The 14,942-nt window shown below is 43.4% G+C and overlaps 1 protein-coding gene across 1 annotated transcript in view; it reads right to left on the bottom strand.

Annotated features, from left to right (window-relative positions):
* SASS6 (SAS-6 centriolar assembly protein) overlaps nucleotides 1–14,942 on the bottom strand; it is a 31,535-nt gene that overhangs the window by 16,460 nt on the left and 133 nt on the right. The window contains exons 2-9 of the mRNA XM_075936611.2: nucleotides 11,165–11,225; nucleotides 7,570–7,649; nucleotides 6,208–6,312; nucleotides 5,407–5,578; nucleotides 4,289–4,366; nucleotides 1,804–1,923; nucleotides 1,500–1,691; nucleotides 1,023–1,217 (exon numbers count right to left, since the gene is read on the bottom strand). Of these exons, the coding sequence (XP_075792726.2) occupies nucleotides 1,023–1,217; nucleotides 1,500–1,691; nucleotides 1,804–1,923; nucleotides 4,289–4,366; nucleotides 5,407–5,578; nucleotides 6,208–6,312; nucleotides 7,570–7,649; nucleotides 11,165–11,225 (1,003 nt within the window). The remainder of the gene's footprint in view (nucleotides 1–1,022; nucleotides 1,218–1,499; nucleotides 1,692–1,803; nucleotides 1,924–4,288; nucleotides 4,367–5,406; nucleotides 5,579–6,207; nucleotides 6,313–7,569; nucleotides 7,650–11,164; nucleotides 11,226–14,942) is intronic.

Raw genomic sequence — 14,942 nt, forward strand, 5'->3', positions numbered from 1 at the left:
TATATTCATGTCTTGAATATATTCCATCTCCCTAGCATGTATGTAAAAATACTTCTCTGATAGCGTGGAGAGGAAATCTGACCCAAAATTTAAGAAGTCAATGAGAAATCCCCAATATCATTTTCAAGTGTAATTTTTGGGGCATAGCATCCAGCTTCTGAATCAGGCCAGAACATCTGACGCCATACCCTGGACTCAGGCAAATTGAGCAACCACTTTGGTGTACACTTTTGGGGGATGTGTGACTTCCCAAAGCAATAGATGGACTGGGAGTGCCCATCACTCAACAGGATGGGCTCCCAGCATGAAAGCAAACATTTAAAACACAGAACTGGGTACACCTATTCAGCAACCTAAAGTTCCCTGCAGGGGGGAAAAAACCTGAAAAGGACAACACTCCTTACTAACAATAAAAATAATTATTTATTACTATCAGTACAACTAGCTAAGTAAAACTAAGAAAAAAATCCTAGTTGAGATACAGCCTCAGAAATGTCCAATTTGATCTTATTTTAGGCCAAAGCAGCTGAAAAGAAACTGAAGGCAGTTTGCTCCTGAAGTTCTATACAGCCACAATGCAGAGCATGAGGCAAAGTAGCATGTATGGGCCAAACAGGCACTGATCTCTAAAATCTGCAATAGAAGATGCACGATGCACATGCACAACTGAAGGGGAGCACCCATAGAGATACTACTAGCAGAACCATCACCAATCCAGTTTTCAAATAAACACAGAAAAATTTTGTCTCTCATGTCAGCAAATATCTAGTAGTAAAAGATTACCTTTACAAAATATAATATGCATTTACTGTTGGACTAGGAAGTATTTTAACTAAATAACATTTGTTAAAATGAGTCAAATATATCTTGTATTGCAGTAATCTTAATTTTTTTAAATAATAGTTGATCATCTATTTACCAGTTCTCAAAATCTGGTAATCCAAAATAACACAGTTGTGAATAGCAATCAAGCAGTGTTCTAAAGTACTTTAGAAATAGGATATATAAAAACTTAACAAAACCTTTTTTTCTTGTGTTGCATCTAATACTTCTTTTGTCCTAACAATTAGCTGGTCCTTATCTTTTATCTCTTGTTCCAAAACAGCAACTCGTGTTTGTAGTTGATTAATGTGTTTCTCTTTTTCATGGCATTCAGCATCCAGGGTAGAATTCTCCCGACGCAGTGACAATACTTCTTGCTTTGCTCTCTGGCACTCCTAGAATGTTTGGAAAAAATATTTAAAAAAAAAAAAAAACAAACAAAAACAAAAAACACTGCAATACCTTCATTTTGAATACATATATCTAACTCTTAACCAAGGATATAAATAAGACAATACAAAAGAATAGTAAAAATTAAGACTTTAGAACCTGAAGCATGGATTCCCACAACCTGAATACTTTCTGCATTTTCAATTATCATGCTCTATTATTGCAAGAGTGTACTGATTGTGTTACCCCTATTCAAATATGATTTGAAAATACTAAACATTCCATACATCTTCTATTCCAGAAAGTTTTGCTTTAAGTTCTCTAATTGTAGAGTCTCCTTTGTATCGTCTCTCTGTTAGGTCCTTGTTGGCAATCTCTAGTTCTGAGAGTCGAGTTTGTAGCTGTTGGATACTTCTCTGATGCATGCTTTCCATTTCCTTTTTTTGCTGTTCATGTTGTTGTTGGTACTGAGTCTGCAACTATAGTGAAGAAAAATTGGAAATCAAAGGAAGTGCGTCAATGAACCTAACCTTAAACTAAAAAATTACTAATGGTATATCAATAGTTGTGTTTTTCCTTCAGTTGTCCTACCTGGAGAGCTTTTTCCTTCTCATTTGTCAATTCCTGACGGTGCTTATTTGTTAGTGTTGTTGTTTGTGACGTCCATTCACTTCTCAGCTTATCTAATTCCCGGCTCTTTTCTGACAAGCTCTGTATTTGTTAAGATAGCATAAAGAATCTTGAAACCATATCATATTATACTGAACAATATTTTGCACTATATTGTGATTTTCATCCAAGAAGCTCAAAGCACTTTACAGAAAGAACTCAATCCTCATACTGCTCAGTGATATACATCTAAGCTTTACAAATAGGAAGCAGAGGGTCATCAGGCAAAAATAGCTAGAAAAAGAATAATTCCAAATCTTACACAGGCAGTCCCCGGGTTACGTACAAGATAGGGACAGTTGGTTTGTTCTTAAGTTGAATCTGTATGTAAATTGGAACTGGCGTCCAGATTCAGCCGCTGCTGAAACTGACCGCCAGTTCTGACTTACATACAGAATCAACTTAAGAACCCCAGGCGTCCCCAAGTCAGCTGCTGCTGAAACTGATCAGCAGCTGATTCCAGGAAGCCCGGGGCAGAGCAACTCTGCCTCGGGCTTCCTGTAGTCAGCGCTGGTCAGTTTCAGCAGCGGCTAAATCAGGACGCCTGGAGCAGAGCAGCTGGGGTGCTGCTGGGTTGCTCCAGTAGCGCCGCTCCTCGGCACTACTGGACCAACCCAGCAGCACCCCAGCTGCTCTGCCACAGGCGTCCGGAGAAAAGCCTAGTCTGCTGGGGGAGGGGGGGGGAGGGGGGGGGAGGGCGTACTAGCTGCGCCCCCCCCCCCCCCACCCCAGCAGACCAGGAAGACACGGGCAGCGGACCGAGACGCACCACGGTCCCGCCGCCTGGGTCCTCCGCGGCTTTGCTCCCAGTCTCCCTGGTCTGCTGGAGACCAGCAGACCAGGGAGACGGGGAGCAAAGCCTCTGAGGACGCCGGCAGCGGCACAGCCGCGGGGCGTCTGGGCTGTCCCGCTGCCGGCTTCCCCCGCGGCTTTGTAAAGCCGCGGGGAAGCCAACAGCGGAGCAGCCCAGGCGCGCCTGGGGTGCCCCGCTGCCCGAGCCCCCCCCTCGGCTTTGCAAAGCCTCGGAGAAGCTGGCAGCAGAGCAGCCCAGGCGCGCCTGGGCTGCCTCGCTGCCCCAGCCCCCCTGCGGCTTTGCAAAGCCGTGGGGGGGGGCTCGGGCAGCGGAGCACCCCAGGCGCGCCTGGACTGCTCCGCTGCTGGCTTCCCCGCGGCTTTGCAAAGCCGCGGGGGGGGGGGAGGGGGGGGCTCGGAGCAGTCCAGCGCGCCTGGGGTGCCTCGCTGCCCGAGCTCCCCCACGGCTTTGCAAAGGCGCCCCTGGGCTGCCCGAGCCCCTCCGCGGCTTTGCTCTGCGTCTTCCTGGTCTGCAGACCAGGGAGACGCAGAGAAAGCCCCAGAGTACACAGGCGGCAGGACCGCGAGGTCCCGCAGTCCGTGTACTCTGGGGCAGCCCTGTTCGTAACTGCAGGTCCGACATAAGTCGGATCCGCGTAAGTCGGGGACTGCCTACTCTGTCCTATCAAATAAGAGTGAACACATTCAATATCTATGTCATAGCCCAGTAAATACTACCTTTTCAGTAGGAAAAATGTATTTATTGACAGCATTTTTCTTTTAAATTTGCAATGGCAGGAGAGTACAGCCATTCCAATTCTATTAAAATTATACAAAACAAATTAGATAATGTATTTTTAAAATGTAATCTGTCTGACAAGCCCACAGAAGTTGGAGGGGCCAGGGGGAGGAGGAAGAACATTAAGGATTTGAGTTTAACTCAAGAGCACACAAAGTGCAGTCTGTATAGTTTTACAGTATGACTCACAGCAATCATCCTCTTTAAAAAGGAGGTGAAACCACAACATGGCCCATCATCCATCGTAAATGAAATATTAGAACAAATGTCTACAATTGTAATCCTACTTTTCTTTGATTCATACACAACACAAAGTTAAGGGTTCTGAAATGTCTTCATTGTGTGGCACACATTCTCATGTGGAGACAATCTTGTAAACTATCTATTATCTTATTTCTGACCACATAATATTCTTGTGGTAGTTTCTTACAGGGAAAAGTAAAGTGTTTTTAGTTGTCTTCGGTGTGCTTTGACCTGTCTTCTGAATAGTTCATCACACTGGCTATTTTTTTAACTTCAATCCATCTCCCTCTGCACTGCCAAAATTGGTTGTTTCTCAGAACCATGTAACCAGCCAGACCTCTATTGGCCACCAGCAGTACATGCTCCATAAGCAACAAAATTAAAAATAAATGCACAGATATAAGATTAGATCGAAAACAAGAAACGATGTTATCTTTCCAAGAGTTCTGCAAACCGGATTCTACTGTAACTCTGATTTGCAATATACCTTTACATGCAGTGTGCTATTCAAAAAATTCAGAAGACTGAACACTTATTATACAAAAGGTAGGAAGGCATAACATCATCAACTACCTGCTGTGTGCAACTCAGTTGTCTGGTAAGGTCATCTTCAGTTTTTTTAAGCTTTTGTTCCAGTAATGACTTTTCTTCCTATATATAATTGACATTTTAAATCAATACAATCTTATTTTTCAATTTAGAAACATTAGCATCCATATCCCATTATTTCTATATGTAAAGTTCAAAAAACATGTCCATTAATCTAATAAAGTCTTATCAAGATATGTATAATTCAGTATTTAGACTATTTCATGAATCCTAAAGTAAAAGCTATTTTTCACCTGTAAAAAGAATTCCATACAAATGCGGACAATTCTGAATCAAGTTTGTTTTTCAAAAAAACTCCCCAAGAAATTAGGATCTTTGCACTTTATTATTTTAAAAGGAGTTTTGTTAACACCTAGATAACGGGTTCTCATATTGGGAGTTACAAGATGATTGTGGAAGGGTCATAATCTGCAAGCTCCCATGCATGCAGGTGCTCCAGCTGCCAGCCATCCGCAGGGCTGACAGTTTGAGAACTTGAAAGCAGGATGGCCAGAGAGCAGTAGCTGCTGGCCAGGAACGCAGCTCTGAAGGCTGTACTGTCCCAAGCAACAGTGCCGGTGGCATGGTAGGATCATCACTTGGGGGAAGTGGGGGAAGCATCACAGCTTGAAATATTTCCAAAGGGCATCGCAGAAAAAAAGTTTGAGAACCCTGACCTAGAAATTAAGGGGAAATTTTTTTCTTTTACAAATAATTTATATTACAGGGGCAGTTTACATTTACATTGCACTAAGATAAGACAAAAACTATGTGTGAAGAAATTAGTAAGATGTAAACTGTAGGTTGACGAGTTTTCAAACTCTGACATCGCTGTTCATATCATAGCATTATTTAAATCTGGTATGCTACCAAATACATCAACTTCATTTTCCAATAATTTGACAGTGCTATTTTAAATAGATGTGTGCCAGTGATATTTTTATCCTTAGAGAAAGCAAGTGTATTGAATTACAATATGTACCTATATAACTATGTTCAAAGCCACAACATGAACTAATATAAAAAAAATTAAAATAAAACCCAAGTTTAAGTATTTGGAGGATAAGGGCCTAATTACGGATACTGCAAATCTACAATCTTACCTTAATACATTTCAAACAGATTGCTAAAAACTTCTTTATTTCTGCATCATTTCCTGGCAGGAATTTTAGCGAGAGATGTGTAAGATGTTTAAATGGGTTTGTCTCCACTACATTTAAAAAAGCAGGTGTGTGATCTAAAACAGATGCTGAAGAAACTAATTGGAGCAAAAACCTTAAAAACAAATGAAGAACCAGATTTAATACATAACACCTATGGTTACAAAAGCATATATAGATTCCAGACTTTTTTTCACTTTATAAAATAAATCATTAAGGCAGTTAACACACAACTGGAGCTATGGTCCAGAAGCAACCACCTGTTTGGATGCAGTTGCAGGATCAGGTTATAAATCCTTCCCAAATTAATATTATGAAAATATAAAGGAATCCAATAAGGCAACAGCATCTTGACAAATATCATATAATGCTAGCACCAAAAAAAATTCCTGTAGGCATAGTAAATAAAAAAGCCAAAGGATATGTAGTTTTTGCTTTTTCTGAGTTTTTATAAAAGTAAGTAACTCGTGTTACATTTGATATTGCACGTTACCCCACCATTCAGGTGCATGCACTTTAGGAGAACTTTGTAAAGATAAACACACTGGATAAGTGGTAACATTTTCAAAGGCATTGAAGTAAAAATTCTCATTTTCAAAAGTGACTTAGGCACTTGAAGCTTAAGTCCCATTGACTTTCCTTAGTCTTATCTTTCTTTTTGAGTATTTGGCATAGCGAGTGTGTGTTTTGTTTAAGAAATTTTTTTTACACAAAGTTAATAATGTGGTACCAAATATTATTTACCTTGGGGTATCTTTGTTTTGTTCCTGAATGCACTGTAGAAGTAGATCTATAAATCTTTGCGGAAAAGCAGAGAAATCTACCAAAAGACCCTGCTGGCATTTTAAACTACACAAAGAAAGAGGGGAAATAAATACATGTTACATTCCTACCAAATATTTTTGTTTGCTCTAAGTAAATAAATATCTTAAACTTTTAATTAGTTAATAATTAACGCCTAACATTTTGATTGTTAATCCAGAGTATAAAATAAACCTTATCAAGTAGCTAATCACAAGCACAAGAAGCATGTTTTAATTTTTAAATGTTTTTCAAGTTAGCTTTCACTCAACAAAATCATCATGTGGGAATATGTATCTTTCAAATTAAAATCTTCTGTGAGCACCCTATATTGTAGAGGGTTACATGGGTAGATGTACTCAATTAGGGCCTTACCGATGCAAACTCTGAGGCAGAAACTTTCTTTTATTGTAGCTATATTGGGGATGTAAAAATTATCCAAATAGTTAAACAGGCACAGTGAGGGGCTGCCCCGGCGTAGGCCCTACCTCAGGAAGTGGATGGTGGGGACTGCTCTGGCATTGGCCCACCCCACCTTAGCTGGTGAGGGCTGCTTTGGCTCTGCCATGGCTAGAGTCCTGCTGGCTGGGCCGCCATGGAGGGGAGCCCTCTGGTTAACTGGTTAGCATGTTAGTAAGGCATATGCTTACTGGTTAAACTTCAACATCCCTAGTGTGCAAACCTAGTATAATGAAGCAGATATGACTGATATATCGTAACTACTGAAATAAAACCCCAAATGTATTTGTATTTCTTCTTTTTATCTGCCACTACATATTGATCAGAGATTGTCATTCAGATGTTCAAACTGAAGTATTTTTCCTTAAATTATTACAATTGTATTGAGACCCAACAATGTGATGATCCAAAATACATCTTTCATTGAATGATCCAATTCTGTGAACACTTGCTCACTGAAGCAGTCCTTGCTTATGAGAGTATGCCAACTGAAATCCTTGCAAAATGTTCAGAAACACCCAGATACAAAAATAGGGGGTAGTGTGGTCTTAGTGGATACGGCACTGGACTGAAATTTAGGAAACCAGGATTCCATCATTGTCCTGAATGACTTTGGACAAGTCACTTCACCTCTCTATGCCTCAGTTTTCCTATCTATACATGGAGAGGAATGATATTAGGTCTTCCTTTGTAGACCATTAGGCAATCTATGGCAGAAAAATGCTGTAAGAGCCAAGTTCTATTATTTGATAGTCAAACAGAACTTTTAAAAATGAAATAATATCTAGCCATTCCTTATCATCATTGTTAATATGTCATAAACAGCACAATAAGTTGACAACTAACCTTTGAAAATCTTCCTCAGATATAACAAGGTTATAAAGGAAAAAAGGATCAGAATCATCTGTCAACTGGACAATTAAGTCCTAAAAAAAATGTTTAAAAATCATTTTAAACAGTATAAATTCATTAAGTTAATATATTGAGACAATACCCAAAAATGTTTTAACTTTTTATAGTAGTAAGAGACACCTCTGACCACTAATAAGAGGGACAAAACAACATCAATTACATTACATTTTAGGGCAATTCTTATTTTAAATATTACAGAAGAGAAACTACCTCCTAAAAAGGGATTGCAACCTTAAAGCAAGACCACTAATTTTTAGCAGCAAAAATTTCCAAAGCCAACATATGTTCAGACTAAATTTGACAGTTCCAAGTACAAATGATAAAAAATGGACTGCATGAAAATAGAATGGAAACCAATGGATAGTAACTACAAAGGCAAACTAGCAACTGAGGTGGAGTTTCTGTGCTGCAGCTCTTAGAAGCATAGCACAGAATTCCCAGGCTCCAGGGCTATGAGGTCATTACACCTTTTCTCTTTTGCAGACCCCTAAAAATGTTAATTGGTAGTGGAAATTTCTCTTTGGAAATTTTGAATGGAGGAGTAGATTCCTTTGGAAATCTATCATCTGTATATATAGACCAGGGGCAAAAGGGCCTCCGTGGGCTGGATCTGGCCCGCCAAGTGGGTTTATCCAGCCTGCAGACACCCTCCCACTCCCCTGCCCCCAGCCAATCAATGCCTAGGGTTAAGGGAGCGTGCAAAGTCTCCTCCCCCCACCAGCAGTGCAGCGTTTAGAGTCAACCACTAGGATTGACTTTAAGCATTGTGTACCCCTTGCAAGGCAAGGGAGGGAGCGAGAGACTGTGTGTGACCCCCTCTCCCCCAGGCCAATCAGGGTCTGTGAGCGGAGAAACATGGAAGTGCCCTAGCCTCGCCCCTTCCACCCAAGGCCCCACCCCTTCCACAGTGGCTCCCCCAGCTAAAATTATTGCCCACCCCAATATAGATGAATTCTGTTGTCAGTTTTCAGTCTTAGTCCGCAGACTAAGGATGTTAAATATAGGTTAAGTAAATAGTTGATTAACTTCATGAATTCTTATCGGTTACTCAACTATTCTTTACTCCCCAGGGCAGGCAGCCAGTGCACTCTGGCCCCACTCCCAAGGAGTCCCCTGCCACGCCGTGCTGCTGCGTCTATATCAGAGGCAGCAGCGTGGGGTACGAGGCAGGAGCTGGTCAGCGAGAGGAGCCAGTTTAAAAACCAGCTCCCCTCACAGACTGGCTGCCTGTCATCCTGTGCTGTTGCCTCTGATACAGAGGCAGCAGTACAGGGTCACAGCAGTCCCTGTTTAGAGGGAGATCTGAGCTCCCAGACCAGGTGTGAGCCAGAACCGAGACAGGCTGCCTGCCTGCCTGGCTCCTAAAACACTTTAAATGCAGAGCTGCAGAAGGGGTAGGTCCCAGACCTGGTGCAAGCCAAGAACTGATCTGGGCTACTCACCAGCCTGCTAAAACATTTATCGGCAAGAGGGGGTGGGAAATACATGTGGTCTATAGCATTAACTGATAAACAAAAGCTTATTGGTTACTCAGATATACTATACCCTTCCACAGACTCCCGGGGGTCAGCAGACCACGGGTTACAAACCACTCCTTTAAACCATTGGTTCCCAACCGTCGGGCTGTGAACCACTGGCTGCTGGGCCTCGGCACACTGCCCTAGCGCAGAGCAAGTGTCATGCTAGGACCCAGTGGCAGCAGCAGGCAAGGAAGAAGAGATCACTGGCTTAGGCCTGGCAGCAGAGAGCAACTTGAAGCCTCTGATTGCCTCTGATTGCAAGGACTTTGGGGCCAGGCTTTGGGCTGGATCCGCAAGCCTCAACAGGGACGGGGGAGTGGCACTGCCGAGCCTCCAAAGCCTGGGCTGCAGCCGGGAGGGGGAACCTCCAGCAGGGCTGGTCCCACAGCTCCCCAGGAGCCTCTCTCCCAGAGCAGCTCCCCAAGCCTCGCCAGCCCCTGCCTGGTCCAACCCCTGTCCCAGGGCGGGCAGCACTCGGGGGGCAGGTAAGAGAGACCTCCAGTCCCCAGGGCCCCCAGCCCCCAGGCTACAGGGGGAGGGTTTGGCCCTGGGCTGCTCCCAGCAGAGCTGGCTGAGATCACTGCCCAGAGGAGCCAGCTAGGGCAAATAAGGGAGGGTAGGGTCAGAGGGAACAGAGATGTGTGAGGCAGGAGAAGGATGAAGAAGGTGCTGAAAGAAGGTTAGGGGATTCAGGGAGGACTTATGAGGCAGATGGGAGCAGGGGTGCAATGGAGGGACACTGAAAAGGGAAAGAAGGGATGCAGGGAAAGGAGACTGGTGGGAGGAAAAGCAGCCTGGCTAGGGAAGGGAGGCACACAGGCAGAGATTATACAGTAGGAGAGGGGGAGATACAATGGCAGCTCTCCCACCCCATGAGGCAGGAAGGAGGGGGAGGGCAGATGTAACTGGTGGTAGCATTGCGGGCACCAGCTCCTATGCCCCTGACAAAATTTCTAAAGTTATTAAATATGCCCCCTTTCCTGTGGGTGCCCCTCAATGCGCACCTCCCTCTGCAGGCACCAGTTGCCCCGGGGGGAAGGGCTGTTGCACCCAATAGCCAGAGGGAAATTCTTTCTGAGAATTTTTATGTAAGTATTGTAGATATCTGCAAACTCTGATCTGTTATGGACTGGTAATATTCATTATTGCAAATAATGAATATGCAAATACAATGACACCAGTTCGCCAAAAGTCTGTGAATAGGTTTGCCGGTCCATGGTATAAAAAAGGTTGGGAACCACTGCTTTAAACCACCTTTTCACCCTTAATTTTGGGTTGCTCTTGTCTCCAAAATAAGTTACATGCCCCTGTCTCTAAAATACATGCTCACGTGGTCTTCCTCAATTCCTGCACTGTGGGAATTCTCCCCCAGTTGAGATCATGGCTTTTAAATTCCGTTTACATTTCTGTGGCCATTTTATACAGCATAAAGGGCTGGAAAAAGGGTGAACAAGTTATCCTGAGATCTTTAACAAATAATAATAATAAAAAAGTAAGCATGTCAAGGATGTTTAGAAGTATCAGTATGGAACCAGTCTTTCAAAGGTGTTATGATGATAGCTACATATGTTAAAAAAATATCTAGATTAGCTATCTATAAAATTATAATGTATTACATTCACCATATCAAGAAGAAGTGCTTGTTTTAATTAATTAACTAGAAAAGGGAATGGTGTGAAGTTCAGACAACACATCTTTAAAATCAACAGGTGAGAATTCTAAAGTAAGAGTCAAACAAAAATGGGTCAATGGGGGGGGCGGGAACTGTTACTAGCTATGGTTATTAGCCCTCAAACACAAAAGATCTATGAAACTGAAAACTTGAGATAAAAGACTAATAAGGCAAGGAAAAAACCTAAAGCAATGTGTCAACAAATCTGAATACTAACAGCGGATTTTAAGACCTTAACCTATTAAATGACAAATGTAGTAAAGCTTCATATTGTTCTCTCTTTACATATCAGTAAGAAGAGACTTAAAATATTTAAGGAAGAGCAAGCACCACGCACCTTTCTATGAACAGGATTAGATGTTGATTGTAGCTCAATCCTCACTCGAACATTTATCCTCCTATTTAATAAATATCCAACTGTTAGGATATGTCTACACTTCAGGATAAGGTCAAATTAAGATATGCAGCTTCAGCTAGGTTAATTGCATAGCTGAAATGGAAGTACCTTAACTTGACTTTTGGTGCTGTACACACTGCAGGAAGTTGAAGGGAGAACATTCTCCCTTCAACTTCCCTTACTCCTTGTGGAAGCAGGACTACAAGCATTGACCGTAGTGCTTCTCTCAGTTCGAATTAGCGTGTCTCCGTTACACTCACTAATTCAAACCTGGAAGATTGACAGCGGCAGTTTCAATCTTCTCTGTAGCACAGACATACCCTAAAGTACTACAGTATCAACAAATTGAGAACTTGTTCTTCAAACAATTATTTAATTGTACACTAAATGCAAATATCACATAAAAGGAACATTTATATCAAATGTCAAGAAAGCTTTCTTATCACTAAGAAATAAAAGATTGTAGAGTACTACAAGTGAAACACTGGAAATGCTGTAACTTAAATACATAGGTGGAACTGTTAGCAACAAGGCTAGTCCAATACTTCACATTATAACACCCTGTTTTAAGTTACTTATAACTTTAGCTGAAGATTCAGTCTGAAATGTCCCATGCTAGATGCCTATAAAGACTGATTTTTGCTACAGTTTCAGCAAAAATATAGCAGCTATTTTCAAATATATGGGAAAAATATATTGTTTTGCTCACATAAAAAAAATCTTACGCCAGTTGCACTGAGTGTCCATGCTTTAGAGCAAGGGCTTGAAATCTGACAGAGGTGTAGCAAAAGGTACATCCACGAAAAACTTATACGCCTCTGAAACATTTCGATATGCACTTGCTCAATTGAAACTTGTTAGAAACTGTCAGCTAAATTCTCCAACATTGCTATGCACAATGAGCTGGACTTTCCTTACAATTGCTGTAGATTCCAGTGGAACAGGCACCAGAACAGTGAGAATAAAGTCTCAGGCGTTTGCAATGCTCCCCATGCTGGAGTCCTGTCAATATGGAATAAGAAGAGTCCTCACTCATATGCAGAGGGGACTAGAACTGAATCAGGGTGGGAAATGGAAGTAATAGTCTGGAACAAGGAGATGGAAGGACTGCCAGCTTCTGAGCAAAGAGAAGCTGGACATGCTAGCTGCTTCCCGGAGCCATGAAGAGCCAGGGCAGGCAAGGAACCTGCCTTAACCCCGCTGTGTAGTCCACTGTTATTTTAGTATCCCAATCAGCAGTGCTGACCAGAGCAACCAGGATCACTTTTTGACAGTGACAAATCAGAAACCTAGCAAATCCGGAAGCTGGGAGTATGCGAGGGACAAGGAACTTGAGATTAGAGGAGGTGCTTAGTAGAGATATAACAGTGTGACTGTTTAAACAGTTAACCAATAAGCACAAGCCTATCAGTTACCTAATGGTTACACACCAGCTCCAAGCCACATTTCGAGGGAGCCAGCTGCCACCTGTGCTGCTGGCTCTGCAGTATAAAGCTTATACTGCAGAAGCCCGCAGCACAGTCCATGGGAATGGGGCAAGGAGCCACCATGTAACCACTAAGATTTTTAACAGTTAGATGGTTACATAATTAACTACTTTTTAACGTCCATAGTGCTTAGGCCAGGGGTGGGGAATCTTAGGCCCCAGGGACTGCAGGAAGCACCCCAGCTTGCCTGGGTCCAATTCCCAAGGTTCAGCCCCTCCCCGCCTTCCCCTGCTATTCGTGTCGTTCTCCTTTTCAGTCAGGGACCATGTTAGTGAGGGGTGGGTTGTGGATTTTTTTTGGGGGGGGGGTTGGTTTTTTTACGCTTCTCACTTGTGTGTGGCCCCTGAATGATTTTTCTGGGTCAGTGGCCCCACCCAAAAAAAAGGTTCCCCTCCCCTGGCTTAAGGGAATACGAATTTAGGACAAAGAGCCTGGTGGGAGATTGGCATGAGGACTCAAGGCAGGGAGACTAGGAAAAACTGGGACTGGCTAGGTATTGGGACTTGGAGAAGGATGGAAAGCCAAGGAGCTACAGCAGTGAGTTTGGGGGAAGACAGACAACTCTAGGACAGAGATAGGCTGGAGGGGACAAAGCAGAAGGATTTGTGACTAGAATATATAAGATTCCTCAGTCTCTGTATACTTCTGCTGTTAGCATATCTCTCTGAAATCTCCTGGCAAAGTGTCTCTCGTTCACCCTCTAGTAGTGGTTGTTCCCCAAACTGAATGACAACATATTACTTCTATATGTTACTACACTGTTAGCCCAAGTGAAACAAAACTAATCTGAATCTATAGTTTGTAACTCTGCTGATGAACCACATGGGTGTTTTTGTGACTCCTCATTATGAAATTACACCCAAAAATAGACACTCTCCACTGAGCCTAAGTTTCTGAAATTGGCTATATTTCACATTGATAATGTTTCCTTAAGGTTGAAACTTTACTCTGACTTTCCTAAATATCATCTGCCAAACCCATTATTTAGGAACTTATTTGCTACATTCTACAAGTCTAGTTAATGGATTTGATTCCCAGGGCATGCCTTCAGATGACATCCGGTTGGGTAGGCCTGAGAAAAAAGTTCCTGGATTTTAGGATGGAAAAAACTCTGCGGAGATGAAATTCCTCCATTCACCTCCCCATTCTAATTCACACCCCAGATACCATTGTGCAAGGAAACTGAGAAAAATTGCTAGTACTATATTATCATAACACTTCTAGGGTAGTAAGTAGTTTTTCTGGTTGGAGTGGAACAATGATCATACTAAAGTAAAGGTACAAGTTATGTATCTTGAGTGAATAGAGAGACCAGCTTGCTGAGAATCTGTCTACAACAACGAGAAGTCCTGTGGCACCTTATACAAGATCAGATTTATTGGAGCATAAGCTTTCGCAGGCAAAGACCCACTTCGTCAGATACCTGAGGAAATGGGTCTTTGCCCACGAAAGCTTATGCTCCAATAAATCTGATTGTGTATAAGGTGCCACAGGACTGCTCATTGTTTATGCAGATCAGACTAACACAGCTTCCCCGCCCATACTTGTCTACAACAATGGTTTTCAACCTGGGTTTCATGGATCCCAATGGATCTGCAGACGATATCTAAGACTTCCAAAGAGGTCCTCATCTCCATTTGAAATTCGTTAGAGATAAGCAAATGAAAAAGGTTGAAAACCCACTGATGTAGCGTGGATAAATTCAGTTGACAAGAGATCTGCTCTGGGCATCCGACTGTAAACGCCTGCAGTACCTGCAAGCGCTCAGCCCAGGCGGGGGCACCCGGGAATCCAATGCAGCAGTGCGCGGCCCCACAGCGAGCAGACGGGATCGCTGTTTTGTGTACGTGGGAGAAGCCATGGCAATCCCGGCCGCTCCCCGCGCAGCGAGCCCGCCGGGGGTGAGCGCCCGGCCCTGCGGCAGGCCAAGGATAAGTGGCAGAGACCTGAACCGCGGCGCCCGGGCTGCAGAGGAAGCGCTGGAGGCTCCCCCAGCCCTTTACGCGGACGCTGTGTGAGGAGCCACCCAGGGTACCACCGACCCTCGGCTGCTCTGGGCCCAACCCGGGGCCCCTAGAAGCCCGGGAGGCCCCGAGCAGGGTCTATTTGAGGACACCCACGTCCCCGAGATGGGGTAAGCGCTCTGCCCCGCTGCCGGGCCAGGAGAGGGCCCTGCCGGACCGAGCCCCAGCCTGCTCCGGGAGCCTCGCTGTGGCCGCGCCTGCCCTCAC

The sequence above is a fragment of the Pelodiscus sinensis genome, chromosome 9 (genome assembly GCF_052426305.1).
Source record: "Pelodiscus sinensis isolate ZL-2025 chromosome 9, ASM5242630v1, whole genome shotgun sequence".
NCBI classification, from domain to species: Eukaryota; Metazoa; Chordata; order Testudines; family Trionychidae; genus Pelodiscus; species Pelodiscus sinensis.